This window comes from Centruroides sculpturatus, unplaced genomic scaffold (assembly GCF_000671375.1).
Source record: "Centruroides sculpturatus isolate CEXI.00-Female unplaced genomic scaffold, Cexi_2.0 scaffold107, whole genome shotgun sequence".
Classification (NCBI taxonomy): Eukaryota; Metazoa; Arthropoda; class Arachnida; order Scorpiones; family Buthidae; genus Centruroides; species Centruroides sculpturatus.
Window position 1 is genome coordinate 843,156 of NW_019384422.1, and position 18,565 is coordinate 861,720.

Consider the following 18,565-nt stretch of genomic DNA (forward strand, 5'->3'; position numbering starts at 1 on the left):
AGGCATCTGTGGAGGATGGATAGGGTGCTTATTGTACCTGTCGTTCTCTCCTGTACAGGTGTGATACCACACACGCTACACAAAAGCCTGGGAACATTACAATTGAGTAGAAATACATACATCACACTACAGAAGGCCACTATATTGAATACATGCCATATTGTTAGGAAATTCCTTAATACAGACACTGACACACACATTTAATTTTAGTTTTGTGTTGGTTGCTATGCCTTGACTCTGGTCCGGCATAGTACACAGCCACCGGTGTGTACCGAGTATAACCCACTAAACCCAACACATAATAATATTATTATTACCTACAATCTCTGTGAGTATGTGGGCTAAATTTAAAGAATCTGTGTACAACTGATGTACAACTATATGTGGCCAGCTCACGCGTCGGAAAACTTTCCGATTTATTCGTGTACGCACCAGATGGAAAAACAAAAAATATCGTGTATCCACAAGCATTCCAATAAATAAATAGAACTGAAACGACACTTTGAAATGTTTCCCGATTAATAATAATAATAATAATAATAATAATATAATAATAAGTTTCAATAAAAATGATAAAATGTAAATTTAATTTTATCATGACGAGTTTGCTTGAATTTCGTTTCTTCTGAGATCGCAGCAGTGCGCGATGGGTAAGCTAGTATATTATATAATATATATTATATGCAAATTATATATATAAAACTGGTATATATTAATTTAAACACATACATACAAGATACCTACATCAGCATGCCTCAAATTACTAATTTTTTCATCTGCATATAACAGACATCTTCAGGTATATATAATGCAGAACAAAACAAATTAAAATCAAAGTATTATGAACACATTACAAATTTAGTTTCAAATTATTTTTTCTTGTGAACATATTAATACATTTACTGTATATTATTTGAATTTTGCTAACATTCCAATAAAATTTCATTTACATCAGTTGATCTTTGACATACTGATTTAAGGATATTATTTTTTTTAAAATTATTAATTTGTCAAGTAATATGTAAAAAGATATCAATTTCTGTTTTTTCAGAATTATTAATATATTTTGTCTGTCATAATATCTGAAATAATAGTCATTTAATAGGCTTTCAAATAAGAAAAATAATAGCTAATATATCATATATGTCAATCAAAAAAATTTAAAAATTTTCAAGAATGTTAATTCATACTCTGAATTTGAAATTATAATTTTGTTTTTTTTTTCTTTAAATAAATTTTTAAATAAAATAAATTGTAACAAAAATAATGCTTACATTTAAAATTAAATTTATCATTAGTACAAAGCTAAAATTAGCAATATTTACTGCTGGAACCTGTTACTGGTGTTCCTCATGAAAAAACACAGTCTATCACAAACATTTTCAAACTTTTGAATAGTTCTTCCTCAGGTAAAATTTGATGGAACGCTTCAAAATAGAAAGTAAATATTTGAAAATTAAATCAAATGTCTGTATGAATAAATCTGTTGCACTGGGCATGCATGTTCTTGCATGGGTGGTGATAATTAAAGTTTGTCATATATGAGGGCCTGCCAGGCTACCGATAGAGTAAGCCCCTCTTTTGCTATTACGTCAGCTAAACCCTGGTTGCTATTACGTCAGCTAAATTGCTGGCTAACTCATTCATCCAACATATAAGCCCTAGCCACCAGGTTAGCTCACGTTAAAAAAATAGCAACTAGGCACAGATACCCTACTCTGATGCACAATTTGATTAACCGACATTACCGCTCACAATGCACACCCACCATGCATGCAAGGACTAGCACCGACTCAGGCGATCAAACACGTGTCCCGATCACATTTAAAACATATTTTAAAGCAGTGTACATAGAGATCGCCAACAATCAACAAATGCGGATAGCATATAGGAGACGTCCAACAATCTTCGACATCCTCAGAAATGGTAAAGACTCTCCGGATCATAACAGGCTTCCTGGTGTTTACTCCATCCCACTTAAGGACAGCAGATGAGACAAGGACTTTATATATATTGGTTCCACCAAGCGCTCCTTAAATACCAGAATACAGGAGCACCGACCAGACCTCCAGCATGGGTGACACACCCTGGCCACTTATGCGTCTGATCCCAACATCGAAGCGGAATTCGACAAAACCGAGGTCATCATCACTACACCCCACCTAGAGAATCTAAAATGGCTAGAAGCCATATCCATTTACAAAGCTAGCCACATGACTGCCTGTATTGACCGGAAAGAGGGGCTTACTCTATTGGTAGCATTGCAGGCCTTCATATATGACAAACTTTAATTATCACCACCCATGCAAGAACATGCATGCCCAGTGCAACAGATTTATTCATACAGACATTCGATTTAATTTTCAAATATTTACTTTCTATTTTGAAGCGTTCCATCAAATTTTACCTGAGGAAGAACTATTCAAAAGTTTGAAAATGTTTGTGATAGACTGTGTTTTTTNTTTTTTTTTTTTTTTTTTTTTTTTTTTTTTTTTTTTTTTTTTTTTTTTTTTTTTTTTTTTTTTTTTTTTTTTTTTTTTTTTTTTTTTTTTTTTTTTTTTTTTTTTTTTTTTTTTTTTTTTTTTTTTTTTTTTTTTTTTTTTCACAAGGAATACCAGTAACAAGTTCCAGTTATAGTGTTGTCTTTAGATTTTAAGACATTTTATCAGTTTCTATAAAATGTTGTATGAAGAACAAGATATTGTTCTTCATATAACATAAGACAATTAAATGAGTTGAATTTAATAATAAATGCAAAAATCCATTTTATTATAAAAATGTGCATTTATAATAATTGGCATTTTGATTGGCATTAATACATTTTGGTGATATTGGGGTGATCAGAAGGAGATCATAAAAAAAGTATGATTTCTGATACTTTCACCTTAGATCAAAAAGCATTGAAATGATTCTTAGTAAATAAGTTTGCAATAAGAATTATTGCTGTGCTTACAAATGGAAATAAATTTTTATTTTATTAGAGAAAATAAATATTTGTATTTGATTTCAAAGTAAAATATTTAGTCTGTAAATTTATATTTTATATATTCTGGCTCTATGTCACTGAAGTTTTATAGGTTCCAAATAGTAACGATGATCATATGGCAATCACAAGCTTCAACCACAGTGTATCCATTTTAGTACAACAGTTTGTAAAACTAGTTGGTCATCTCAATAAATAAACCATTAAATTAATCACACATTAGTTATATGACATTCCCACAGAATTAATTTCTGTCATGACTCATGATATTTAGTTTGCTTACATCATCAAGTCTTGCTGCAAATATTTTTCCCTGTTTCTGGTTGAGGCTGACTCAATGACTTATATTGCTTACATCAGCACCTATTTGGCTTCTATGGACAAGTTCAAGCATGTTGCTGAAGGACTGCTGATATCATCAGATGCATAGACTATATAATCCAAAAACTGCTCAAGCAAATCACATAATACATTTTTGTTCATTTCAAAAAAGTTATTAAATAATAAATACGGTGGCAGCAGCAGCAACTAGATCTAAAACTGAAGTGTACCTTTTTGGTTTAACAGTAACTGAATTAACTGGCAACAAGTTGCCTTCCTTACATTATCTTTACATCTCCATCTTCAACTGAAACAAACTATCAGACAGTCATCAGCTGTTACAGTCGAAAAGCTGACAATATTTTATGAAATGGCAAGGATCCAAACGATGGATCCAAGAAACTGCATAACTAAACTAGAATGAACATTTGAAGAATGGCATTTTCTGAAGAAAAACAAGGGACGACAATCTGTAGGACAATCAAGCAATCAAGGGACAAGCAAATGAGGCTAAATTTGTTAGTAAACTAGATGAACTTTTTGACATTTCTCGTCTTAGAGCAGTCGAAATGATGATAATTCCAGAGGATCAGGAGTTCTTGTTAACTCAGCATGAAAAAGGATGTAAAGGGTCAATGGTAGGTGTGGATGCAAAATTAGATGTGAAGGAGAAACAATCAGCACAAAGACAGGAACAGATGCTTAACAGAAAATGTAGAATGGAAAAGTTGAAGAGAAGTGATAGCAGAACTAATATTCTCAAGCAGCAGCACAGATACTGAAGAAGATGCAAACTGTGAGAGAGCAATTGGAGGCAGATTATCCAGACAGCAAGAAAGAGACACACTGCCTCTAGCAAAATAAACTGATAAAGTTGCATTGAGCGTTGTACTAAAAATTTCAAATTTTGTGAATTGTAATGCTTAAAAATTTTTTCATTGCAGTTTGCTTTGTAATCCATGAAGTTTTTGTATATGTAGAATCTACATGACTGTTTAATTTGTCTGTAATTGTCCAAAAGAGTGAAACAAGTCTGGTTTACCAAAACAGGTCTTGTATGTTTTCATTTGTCATAAATTGCTTTTTTTATAAATTTTGTGGTCATTAAGCTACTTCTAAATATTAATATATCAAGTTCAAATTTCTTCTGTAGTAATTTGAGACCAGTTGGAATAGTTCTGGAGGGTAGGACCACAAAAAGTAAGCGATTTATTTTTCCTGATTTTAAGCATCACTTTAATATATATACAGTGGAACCTCTACATTCGTCACAGTTTGATGACTTTTCCTCCATATTCATTGTCATTCCCAACACAGACAGTGGCGCTACAATTGCATGCTTGCACCAATCAGCTAGCTGTGTTAGCTTAGTGTTGCCAATTTAGCTAATTTTTTGCTACATTTAGTGGATTTATGAACAGTTGTGAGATTAGCCGGGGATACCTTTCCACTAGGATTGTTAGTATCACTTAATCGGCGCAGATTTGAAATAATCTGTTCTCGGAGTTTCGGATCAAGAGATCCAATCTTACGTCAAGAATTGACCGGGAGGGCAAAAATAACAGATTTGAATCCCGCGATTCGGATCCAAGTCAGGATGATGACACCAGTTAATCAATTTACCGTTACGCGGATTAACACGCATGTGGAGATAATATGGATTTGATTCAGACAAAGATGAGACATTTCTTTAACCTATAAAATGAAGAATTTAATAATCTAACATAAACAAGAATATACAGAATGGATATAGTTAAACAATTCAAACGAGTGATTTAGAGAGAATATGGATGCAATTAAAATATACGCGTTGAGAGAGAGAGCTCACAAATTCATTTACAACAATACTACCTCAAGGTTTACTTGGTCTTTATGTTCATCTTTATTCTATGATCATACTTTGGTTAATGGAGAGGTCTTGATTTGGCACAATATTAAAAGTTTTCTTCTTCCCTCGTAAATTTACTCATTATTATACTTAATTGGATACGACTAAGGGCATTGGCCTTAGGGAGCCTATATGGAATACGTCTGGCTTCGATAAGGTCCTATGATGTACTCCCCGAATCATGTAGATCTTTGACAATATCTCATGATTTGTGACCAATCAGCATATTTGTATTTTTTCACATGACCAGAGGGAAGGGGGAATTGAGGGGTCGACAATTCCCAGGGTGGTGAGATTTGTGATAGATAAATGGAAAACAAAAGGATATGTCTACTTCCATTAAAGGAAGTGGCTCTTTTATCAGTTTTCCCATGTTAGAAAAAACGATATTTTGACACCAAAATGAAAGAATATTTTACTTCATAATTTTAGCTTTATATTTTAAATTGTTAATTAGACCCAGGGCTATTCAGATTTCACACAATCTAGCTATGCAAATTATCTAAATTATAATGGCTTAGCTATTTTTATAATGCTATCTAGCTACAAATACAAAAACTCTAACAATTTTAATGGAAACAATATGATATGAATATTTTTATTAAAATGTTTAGCTATAAATTTGAATTTTGAGTTGGCAACACTATTTCAGCTAGCTGTAGTTAATCAGTCTACTTTGTGCAGTCGTGGTGTGTGTTCTTGTTTCTCGTGTTGATTATTTTCAAAAACTCAAGTTCCAATGGCTCCAACAAAGCACACTGCAGAAAAACAGCAAAAAAGGAAAGCTGTTAGAACAACAGAGATAAAAGAATTATTTTTAAGTCTGAAAATGGATAAAGTAGAGAGGTTGCAGCCAAAGTTTTCATCTCTAAAACGTGAACGTCAAATATTGAGTGAGCACCACCATCTTGTAAGCCTAGAAGTTTGACAGTGGCGTTCAGAACAACATTGGAATAATACTCAACATTCTAAATGCCACTATCAAACTTCTAGGCTTACAAGATGCGGTGCTCACGATCGATGTTCACGTTTTAGAGATGAAAACTTCGGCCACAACCTCTCTAGTGTTTCCAACATAGCCAAAGAATTTAATATGCCGAGATCATAATTGGAATTGCCTAATGTTTTAATTGATGGTATGTCTTTTTCTAAACAATAATAACCTTACTCTTCTTCCCCTTCTACCACTATAGGGAAGGGTGGGGATTGAAAGGGACAAAATTCATATTTTTATTTTTCACTGAAAAAATTTCCTTCTAATCAGTTTTATTTTTAGTGCAAAAGATTCATTAGACCTTTACTTTATTCTGACCATATTGTGAATTCATCCTATTATATTGGTAGTTGAACATGTTCATATTTTTAGACCTCTCCAGGTGTCTCTTTCATTCCCACGTCTGGGTTGAAAGGGATCGGGTAATTCACCATTGGGAATAATCTAACATCTTGTAATTTAAAAGTTTGAATAATTGCATCTGACTCATATTCATGCACAAGCTATAATTTTAATTTTGATATACTAAGAAGATAAATTCAAAATTTTAACCAAAAATTTTTAATATTCATTGGAATAGAAAAATATTTTTTGTAAAACATTTTCATTATTCCAATTCTTTTAAATTTCCTTTGTCTACTTTTTATGTATCAAATGAGAAAAATTTCTTCAATATTATAGTTTAATTTATATGCTAAATATTAAAAGTTATAAAAAGACAGTTTGAATCCCTTGACAGCTATCAAATGTTGGATATAAATTTATTCAGTTAATTAATCTGGTAATTTTAGCTATATTCCTTCAATATTTTCTAATTTTATATTTAAGTTAGAAACTATCATTCATTCTACAAATTAGAATATTTTTAAAAATTTTTACTATAAATTTATAAAAAAAAAATATATATNATATATATTTTTTTATAAATTTATAGAATCATATATATATATATATATGATTAAATTTTTTCTACAGTTCTTCAACAGCTTCTATAAATCAATACATTAACTGTTACAATGGTATCATATTAACCAAAATATTAACCATTAATCTGGAAATAATTATGCCTGATTATTAAGTGGATGGTTTCCCATGCATCAAATATTTGCTGAATTCTATAGAATTTTTGAAGTAAGAGTATTTGCAAGCATTACCATCAAAGTATGATACAGATGGATATAATGAGAATACATCAGTTTTATAGAATCAATATGTTTCTGGCGAGGTGATTCATACTAATTCGATGATACTTGACTTGGCCTCCAATACTAAAGTGATAACAAAACTAGAGTGTTGGATTAAAGCCATAAAAAAAAGGTGGCTAAGGCCTTTTCTAAGGAATACCTGGGATGGGTGTTTTTGTTGACTAACAAGCATAAGGGCAACCCAGGTTTTTGTATTTTAACTTCACAAACACACTCAAACAACCTTGAAATGCAGCAAAAATTTAATAAATGTTTTTGGGCATTTTTAATAACCACCTTCAAATAGAATATGTAATGGAATGCCACAATGGTACTTTGGACAATTATATTCTAGAATACAAATTCAAATTTTTATATTGGAATATTAATATGTTGTAAAACGAATGTATAAATTCAAAAATATTCAAAGATGATAATGCATATGTTTTAGTTATTAAATTTATCAGTTTTGGATATTTTCAAATTTATATATTAGTTTTATGATATGTTAATATTCCAATGATAAAAATTTGAATTTGTGTTCTAGAACAGTGATGTCCATCCCAGGGACCATATGCGGCCCACTCAATGTTTTTGTGAGGCCCTTTTAAACAGTAATTATCTTGTATAGATTTTTTTATTACAATGAAATATCACATGTATAGTTAAATACATTTAATATGATGTATAACACCTTATCACCTACACTCAGAAATTAAAACAGTTATTATTACTGGAAAAGCAGTGCAGCTAAATGAAACTCCAATGTAAATCAAAATTTTCTTGCATTTCGAAAATGTTTCAAAATTTCGATTTACATTAAAACAGTTATTAAATATTATTTTAACAAAGCTTCAAAGGTACAGTACTGTACATACTGTATACATATGTATTTAATAGTATGTTTACAACAACAAATGTTTTTAAATTGGTGTTTTGGTATAATGAAATTATATTTCCTTAAATTTTCCCTATATGTGTAATAAATGTCAAGTAATAGACATATTCTTAAGTTACAGTGGTCTTCTGTGTTTCCGATAAATGATAAGAACTTTTATTGTTTTCATTTAAATTTTTTGGAAATAAGCCTAATAAAATTTTAATTAGAATTACACATTTACACGTGCATATAGATTTAAAATTTCAAATCATTCTGTGTTTAGATTGTTAACGGGTTTAGTTATGTTTTACTGTGCAAGTTATTTGATTATAGTTAGCCACCAAGGATTGCTTCATGTAACAATTATGTTCTGTAGGTCATTTCAAAATCAGATGACCATTAGTTACTGGTTTTCTTTAACCTGGCAGCCAATTTTAATAAAGTTATATCTCTATATAATAATTAAAATTTTATTGGGCTTATTTCCAAAAAATTTAAATTTCATAAGTTGTGGAAAAGGCTTAAAAGAAATTTTGATAATTGAGAGAAGAAATTTGAAATTTTATGAATGAAAATGACCAGAATGTTCTTGAATTACTGTATTTACTCATATATAAGATGACCTCACATATAGAATGAGGTGTGACTTTAAAGATCAAAATAAAGAAAATTAGATTTATTAATACAATTCTAATTTTATTTCATTTAATCACAAGTAAAATATCAAATAAATGTAAATGCACATATTGTTTTGCAAAAATTACTGGCATTTTAAACTTTAAGGAAAAATCTTGTAAAATCGATAAGATAATTTGTTCACGACAATCAGGGATCTTTTTTTGCCAATTCTTAACAGTCAAATCCATTCTCCATTGATTACACTTAGGAGTTTCTCCGAATTCTGATTTCTGAATAATCATCTGTTTTTACTTGGGAATGGATTAAAACTTATATTGTGCTCACGTGTGATTTTGGAATTTTTATCTCTAATTCAATTCAAAAGCTTTGCTTTTCCTATTGCTATTCATCTTTACTCCTGACAATATACAAGAATGATTCAAATGACCCAGATAATATACTTAAGTTTTTAAATACGAGTGTGAGCATCCGGTAAAAAATGTGAATACATGGTTCACAAAAATTATTTGCAAAAACGCAAAGAATCTTTCACTCGCACATATAGGACAACCTAGGAATTTGAAGCTGTGATAAATGAATAAAAACCTTGTCTTATATGCGAGTAAATATGGTATATTTACTAAGAGAATTTCAAGAAGGATTTTCATATTTAAAAATTTATGAGAATATATTTAATATTTTCTTATGTCTGTTTGACATTGTTATGGTCCAAGATTTTGCTCAGTTCAAACATGAATTAATAAAGTATTAATTAATAAGTAATAATAGTATTGAGCTTTCTACAATATATTAAAGAAAGGGAACAAAACATATATAATTTATTTAGAATCTAGAATGACTTAAGCAATTCTTGAACTCAATTACAAAGTATGACATTATCATTGAGTAGTCAAAGTGCCTCCATTTCACAAACTTATTAAAATGTGTAGATGTAAAGATATATATATATGGTATAAGATTTTATACCAAATATAGCTTTGAACATGTGATGTGAAAGTATTGTACATAACAATTATTTTATAGTTTTTAAATGTAAAGAAAAAGAAAATTTACACTTTAAAGAAACTCCAGCAATATAAGTTTTAATAAACAAAAATGTTTTTGACTTAATTTGTTAGATTTTTCTCAGTTGTCAAGTTACATTGCTGGAGTTTCTATAAGATATGAATTTTATTTTTCTTGAGATTTTTCCAGTTCTACAATAATTTATTTTTAAATATGTGTTGTTACTAACTTTGTGATTAAAATTTTTTCATTTAACAATAAAATAATGAGAAATTTTAATGTATAATTTCTGGTTACATATTTTTCTATTTAATTTTTTAGTGTTATGATGTAAGTGCAAAATTTGGTGATCCAGCTTTAATGAAAATTGAAAGATCAGCAACCTGTTAGTATGATCTCTTTTATATATATGCATTTTATTTAAATTGTACTTTGCATGATTGTTTCATTTTCTGTTATTGAATGTGTTTTGTTTAGTCCAGAGCTGTGGAGTCAATAGTTTTGACTCTGACTCTTCCATTTATAGTACATTTGACTTCAATTTCTTTATTTACATATCAATAAATAATAAATAAATATATTATATACTTTTCATATTGATTGAAAGTACTCAACATAAAAGACATTTCATTATTGTCAACATAAATCATCAGACTATTTTTTAGAACCATAACTTAAGTTTCAGTTTAAATCATGGGTGGACAACCCTTTTAAGAGTGAGTGCCAAAATCACCAAATCATCTCAAGTGCTGCTGGAATTTTTGGGAGCATATTATTTCATATCTTTTAAGTATTGAGAGAATATTTTCAAATACTTGAAAATCCACATATATATGTACTTTAGAAATCTGATAAATTCTTTACAAAACATGAAAAAATATAAAAAAAAAACATTGGATATTTATTTTTTAAGGTGTGCCTTGCATTCTAGAAAAAAGTCGTCATCATGCCATATTTGGCACTTGTGCCAAGTGTTGTCCATTCCTAATCTAAATGATATAGCTTTGTTATTGTGGCTTTATTTTATTTATTGAAGAAATTACAAATATTAATTAACTTAAAGCTTAAAGAAAAGACAAAACAACTTAGAAAATAAAAATGAGGTTATATTTTTATTAAAACACTATAAAATATAAAATAATAAAAAACTATAAAGAACCTGATGTTTTTTTTTTTAATAATTTCTCTTAACATCTTTCTCTACCAGTTTTCTTCCTTTTGAATTTAAAGTATTATTTAAATGTAAAATATAATCTTAAAAAATAAGTACAGTATTATTTATATTAAAATTTAAATTTATTAGGAGCCAAAGTCAGTCTGTTTTTGCCAATTTTGATTCCAGTAACTCAAAAATTGCTTTTGACTGATTCCACAGCCCTAGTTTAGTCTTTTATTTATTCTGTAAATTTGAACATGGTCTTTTCTTTTCTTTTAATAATAATTATAATTTATTTTACTGTNGGCGGAAAGCATAATAAGTTTTTTTCTAAAATATTGTTATTAAATAACATCATAATCAATAATGAATTAAATGCATAGCTTTGTAAATTTTACATTTATTTTTATTCTGATGTTAATTTTAGGTAAGTGGTGGATTTACTGTTGGAATGACAGTTTTGGAATGTGTAAGAAAAGAAGCACAAGAAGAAGCATCTTTGCCTGATGCTCTTCTTGATAGAATGAGATCTTGTGGTACAGTATCGTAAGTAAATTTTATATATTTATGTACTAATGTATAAGTATAATATATGCATTATAAAAAAAATCAGTTTGAAGATTTTATTCTGACTATTTTTCACAACAAACATTTTAAAATTAATTTACATATATATAATATGACAATCTTATCATAATATGTTTCAATTGCCACACACTATCAAAGGATAATAAAAACAAAATTGGAGACAATAAAAATACATTTATTTAACAATACATTAGAGCATCAATTATCTGAAACAATTCAGGAATGGGGTTGTTTGGATTACAGTATATATTAATTAAAAATATTAATTCACAACTTCTTGACCTTTTCCCAACTATATGGTGTTGCATTTTGAGTCTTTCTCTTCCATTTTGTCCTGTCCAAAGCAATTTTCTCCAAGATGCCACATTCCTCCATATCTCATTTCAGGTCATTCTTGGTTTTTTTCTCCACCTTGCCTCTTCCACTGATATTCCCAAGGATTCATACTGGGACTGTTTCTGGTTTGTGTTGCACGTGCCCAAATTGCCACAGTCTGATTTTCCCCAATTTTTCTTCTACCTCCATGATGCCCAAGCTTCTTCTAATGTAACTATTCCACACTTTCTTTCCTTGTGACACCACTCAGCCATCTCAGCATCTGCATTTCTGCAACATGCATTACCTGTACCTGCACTTTCTTCACAGCCAGTGCTCTGAACCATACAACCAACATTGCAGGCCTAACAACCATTTTTAAAATTTTCCTTTTAATCTTGAAGGCATTCTTCTGTCACAAAGTATGCCACTAGCTCCTCTCCATTTAGTCCAACCAGCTGCAACTCTATTAGCTCATCAATCTCTTCATCTTGCTGGAGTACTGACTCCAAATATCTGAATCTTTCACTCTCACTCCTTCAACTTTCACATCAACTTCATTCTCAGAAGCACCCCTTCCCCAAAAGCATATTTCATATACTCTATTTTCTTTCTATAATCTTTAAGCCATTATCTTCCAGTCTTTTCCACCACTTTTCCAACTTAATGTAATTTGTCCATGTCAACATCAATAAGCACATCATCTGCATACAGCAATTTTAAATGTTACCTTTGTTCTTGTATACTGGTACAAGATAAGTTTTCTCTATTTCTCTGGTATATTTTCCATGTTCAAAATTTTATTAAATAATTTTATTAGCCATTCATGGCCTCTGTTGCCAATGCCTTCCATATCTCTGCCAGTATAAGATTTCAAGTTATTTGGAAATAAGCCATCTTCATTTGATACACATGTTCCACGTAGAAAAAATGTATGTTGATATACTCAGTGGTGATATTCAGCCGGTTCGCACAGGTTCGGCCGAACCCGTTGTTAACATTTTCAAAGTTTTCCGAACATTGTTAAACATATGTAACATTTCTCAATGGTTTGATTCTTTTAAAAATATTAAAATATACGTATTATACTCTGTAACACTACTAAACTAGAGCCTTCCGATGCACTATTTGAGCGAAAAAAAAAATTATTAAGGAAAAGTTTTCTGTTAGCGAACCCTTTGTTAAATATTTTGAATGTCATCACTGGATATACTGTACTAGGATTCACAACTTCACCAAGTAATTCACAAACAGAATATTGACCAATCCATCACTTTTAAAAATACATTCATCAGAAAATTAAATTTTAAGATAAAAATTTGGTGATTGATTGCAAGTCCAATTGCAAAATCAAGTCTTAGTCAAAAATCATAATAATTCAATGCTGGTTAAGAGATCTTCTGTAAGGATGAAACTTGGTGTCTTTCAAAATGTGCTGGATACTTTCATGACTCTCATCAGAATCTTTAGCTCATCATTATAAAAAATCTTCAGGATTACTTTCTACTGATACAAAAATATCCATTGCTTTTTCATCTATAATTGGATAACAAATTTGTCTGTGTTATGATGAATTTGAATGACTTTCATTTTTGATTCGATTAGCCAAATGTGAAAAACATTGGATTAATCAAATGTGAGTGAGTAGTCTGATCAGAATAACACTCATGCACAACCTTTTTAGATGTAGTAAATGTACCTCAACATTCACCCAAAATTATCAGCATATTATTAAGAGTCATCATTTGAATAAAACATGGCTACATAGATCACTATGACATCTTTTGATAGGAGTATAACTGAAATTAAAATGTTTTTGAATTGGAAATGTAAACAAGATAAGCAGTTTGTCAACAAAATGTAAGCGTATTGATAATTACATTTCGCTATGTAGTTTTGAAACTACATTTACTATAGCAAAAGCTTACAAGCTGTTTTGCAAACTTTAGTTTTTTCACTCTTTCAAAATCATTTTACAGTCACTGGAAGTATTTTTTTAGTATTTTATTACAGTAGTAATGCAATCATCATCTGAAATTTAAATTTAAATTGAAATAAATATGAAAAAGTAGTAAATTTATTTGAATACTTAAATATGAAATAATATCTGTTTTAAAAATTGATGATAGTTTCATCAGCTTATGATGATTTTTAAAATTTATTTGAATTATAAAATAAGTTTTTTTCTAAAATATTGTTATTAAATAACATCATAATCAATAATGAATTAAATGCATAGCTTTGTAAATTTTACATTTATTTTTATTCTGATGTTAATTTTAGGTAAGTGGTGGATTTACTGTTGGAATGACAGTTTTGGAATGTGTAAGAAAAGAAGCACAAGAAGAAGCATCTTTGCCTGATGCTCTTCTTGATAGAATGAGATCTTGTGGTACAGTATCGTAAGTAAATTTTATATATTTATGTACTAATGTATAAGTATAATATATGCATTATAAAAAAAATCAGTTTGAAGATTTTATTCTGACTATTTTTCACAACAAACATTTTAAAATTAATTTACATATATATAATATGACAATCTTATCATAATATGTTTCAATTGCCACACACTATCAAAGGATAATAAAAACAAAATTGGAGACAATAAAAATACATTTATTTAACAATACATTAGAGCATCAATTATCTGAAACAATTCAGGAATGGGGTTGTTTGGATAACTGATCATTTACAAAAAAATATATTAAAGACAGACCTGTACTGTATGTAATTTGTATCACATGTCTTACAAATGTGAAGATGTGTGTGTAAAACACGTGATAATACGACAAAAAAGATCAAATCACTATTAGTCGGATGAGTTGACAAAGAACGGAATTCCCATCATGGAGACACTTATATACAGATATAATTACATCATCTCCCCTCTCATTCAATCTTCCTGTGAGAAAATTAATATATACATACAATCCTGATTAAAATTAAGAAACCTATAATTAAACTTAAACCTAATACTATAACTACAAGAAAGAAGGAAGGAAAGTTAGTTAGGAAATCTACTGGTAGCTAGGTCTGTGGGTTCTGAACTGGGTGAATATCGACGGTTCTCACTTCGTGCACAGTGAATGTACAATCTGTTTGCATCCATTTACAAGGGGGCAATGCAGTTATTATTGAACATGTGTCGAGGTGGTTCCTTGGAATTCTCTGGAACTCATCCCAATTATTTCTTTGTCTCTGTTCTTATCTTGTCTATCTTGGCCCTTTCTCTCTTTAGCCTTCTGCCTTATACACTGTCTTCCAGTTCACTCTTGCATGACCTCTTTCTCTTGTGGCAAACCCAAAAGTATCCTTTCTCCTCACCCATCTAACAGTCCCCTTGAGCAGGACACCCCTCCTGTCCCTTTTGTAGATTGGCCAATCAGGACCCTCGAATATTCCAGTTCTTGTCACGTGACAAAAAAGGGTTAAAAGTGGAAGGAAGAAGAATTATGGGAAAGAAGAAAGGAGTTCTTATTCTATATACAATATAATTATACAACAAAATGGTGGACAGCCACACAAATACATACCTTACATAATGTAATACATTAAACTAGACCTACAGTTCAGTTTGGCAGGGAGAGGAAGGGTCCTGCAATGCCACAGCCCTAGTGGAAATTTGAATTTGCCGACTGGAATGCTTTCGGTTGGTCTGTATTCGGATAATCAATGCTCTACTATATTTTCTTTTATAAATTATCAAATGCATTTTGGCTTTATCAAATTTAAGCCCTATTCAGTTAAGAAGTTTATAGCAATAATCTTAGAAGTCTTGTTTCTCTAAGATTATTGCTATAAACTTCTTAACTGAATAGGGCTTAAATTTGATAAAGCCAAAATGCATTTGATAATTTATAAAAGAAAATATAGTAGAGCATTGATTATCCGAATACAGACCAACCGAAAGCATTCCAGTCGGCAAATTCAAATTTCCACTAGGGCTGTGGCATTGCAGGACCCTTCCTCTCCCTGCCAAACTGAACTGTAGGTCTAGTTTAATGTATTACATTATGTAAGGTATGTATTTGTGTGGCTGTCCACCATTTTGTTGTATAATTATATTGTATATAGAATAAGAACTCCTTTCTTCTTTCCCATAATTCTTCTTCCTTCCACTTTTAACCCTTTTTTGTCACGTGACAAGAACTGGAATATTCGAGGGTCCTGATTGGCCAATCTACAAAAGGGACAGGAGGGGTGTCCTGCTCAAGGGGACTGTTAGATGGGTGAGGAGAAAGGATACTTTTGGGTTTGCCACAAGAGAAAGAGGTCATGCAAGAGTGAACTGGAAGACAGTGTATAAGGCAGAAGGCTAAAGAGAGAAAGGGCCAAGATAGACAAGATAAGAACAGAGACAAAGAAATAATTGGGATGAGTTCCAGAGAATTCCAAGGAACCACCTCGACACATGTTCAATAATAACTGCATTGCCCCCTTGTAAATGGATGCAAACAGATTGTACATTCACTGTGCACGAAGTGAGAACCGTCGATATTCACCCAGTTCAGAACCCACAGACCTAGCTACCAGTAGATTTCCTAACTAACTTTCCTTCCTTCTTTCTTGTAGTTATAGTATTAGGTTTAAGTTTAATTATAGGTTTCTTAATTTTAATCAGGATTGTATGTATATATTAATTTTCTCACAGGAAGATTGAATGAGAGGGGAGATGATGTAATTATATCTGTATATAAGTGTCTCCATGATGGGAATTCCGTTCTTTGTCAACTCATCCGACTAATAGTGATTTGATCTTTTTTGTCGTATTATCACGTGTTTTACACACACATCTTCACATTTGTAAGACATGTGATACAAATTACATACAGTACAGGTCTGTCTTTAATATATTTTTTTGTAAATGATCAGTTATCCAAACAACCCCATTCCTGAATTGTTTCAGATAATTGATGCTCTAATGTATTGTTAAATAAATGTATTTTTATTGTCTCCAATTTTGTTTTTATTATCCTTTGATAGTGTGTGGCAATTGAAACATATTATGATAAGATTGTCATATTATATATATGTAAATTAATTTTAAAATGTTTGTTGTGAAAAATAGTCAGAATAAAATCTTCAAACTGATTTTTTTTATAATGCATATATTATACTTATACATTAGTACATAAATATATAAAATTTACTTACGATACTGTACCACAAGATCTCATTCTATCAAGAAGAGCATCAGGCAAAGATGCTTCTTCTTGTGCTTCTTTTCTTACACATTCCAAAACTGTCATTCCAACAGTAAATCCACCACTTACCTAAAATTAACATCAGAATAAAAATAAATGTAAAATTTACAAAGCTATGCATTTAATTCATTATTGATTATGATGTTATTTAATAACAATATTTTAGAAAAAAACTTATTTTATAATTCAAATAAATTTTAAAAATCATCATAAGCTGATGAAACTATCATCAATTTTTAAAACAGATATTATTTCATATTTAAGTATTCAAATAAATTTACTACTTTTTCATATTTATTTCAATTTAAATTTAAATTTCAGATGATGATTGCATTACTACTGTAATAAAATACTAAAAAAATACTTCCAGTGACTGTAAAATGATTTTGAAAGAGTGAAAAAACTAAAGTTTGCAAAACAGCTTGTAAGCTTTTGCTATAGTAAATGTAGTTTCAAAACTACATAGCGAAATGTAATTATCAATACGCTTACATTTTGTTGACAAACTGCTTATCTTGTTTACATTTCCAATTCAAAAACATTTTAATTTCAGTTATACTCCTATCAAAAGATGTCATAGTGATCTATGTAGCCATGTTTTATTCAAATGATGACTCTTAATAATATGCTGATAATTTTGGGTGAATGTTGAGGTACATTTACTACATCTAAAAAGGTTGTGCATGAGTGTTATTCTGATCAGACTACTCACTCACATTTGATTAATCCAATGTTTTTCACATTTGGCTAATCGAATCAAAAATGAAAGTCATTCAAATTCATCATAACACAGACAAATTTGTTATCCAATTATAGATGAAAAAGCAATGGATATTTTTGTATCAGTAGAAAGTAATCCTGAAGATTTTTTATAATGATGAGCTAAAGATTCTGATGAGAGTCATGAAAGTATCCAGCACATTTTGAAAGACACCAAGTTTCATCCTTACAGAAGATCTCTTAACCAGCATTGAATTATTATGATTTTTGACTAAGACTTGATTTTGCAATTGGACTTGCAATCAATCACCAAATTTTTATCTTAAAATTTAATTTTCTGATGAATGTATTTTTAAAAGTGATGGATTGGTCAATATTCTGTTTGTGAATTACTTGGTGAAGTTGTGAATCCTAGTACAGTATATCCAGTGATGACATTCAAAATATTTAACAAAGGGTTCGCTAACAGAAAACTTTTCCTTAATAATTTTTTTTTTCGCTCAAATAGTGCATCGGAAGGCTCTAGTTTAGTAGTGTTACAGAGTATAATACGTATATTTTAATATTTTTAAAAGAATCAAACCATTGAGAAATGTTACATATGTTTAACAATGTTCGGAAAACTTTGAAAATGTTAACAACGGGTTCGGCCGAACCTGTGCGAACCCGCTGAATATCACCACTG

At 30.1% G+C, this 18,565-nt stretch overlaps 1 protein-coding gene across 1 annotated transcript in view; it reads left to right on the plus strand.

The window, feature by feature from the left end:
- The window catches only part of LOC111619447 (nudix hydrolase 24, chloroplastic-like), a 67,632-nt gene that overhangs the window by 25,620 nt on the left and 23,447 nt on the right, over nt 1-18,565 (plus strand). Inside the window, exons 3-6 of the mRNA XM_023361152.1 lie at nt 10,216-10,279; nt 10,372-10,385; nt 11,478-11,591; nt 14,237-14,355. Coding sequence (XP_023216920.1) covers nt 10,216-10,279; nt 10,372-10,385; nt 11,478-11,591; nt 14,237-14,355 — 311 coding nt within the window. The remainder of the gene's footprint in view (nt 1-10,215; nt 10,280-10,371; nt 10,386-11,477; nt 11,592-14,236; nt 14,356-18,565) is intronic.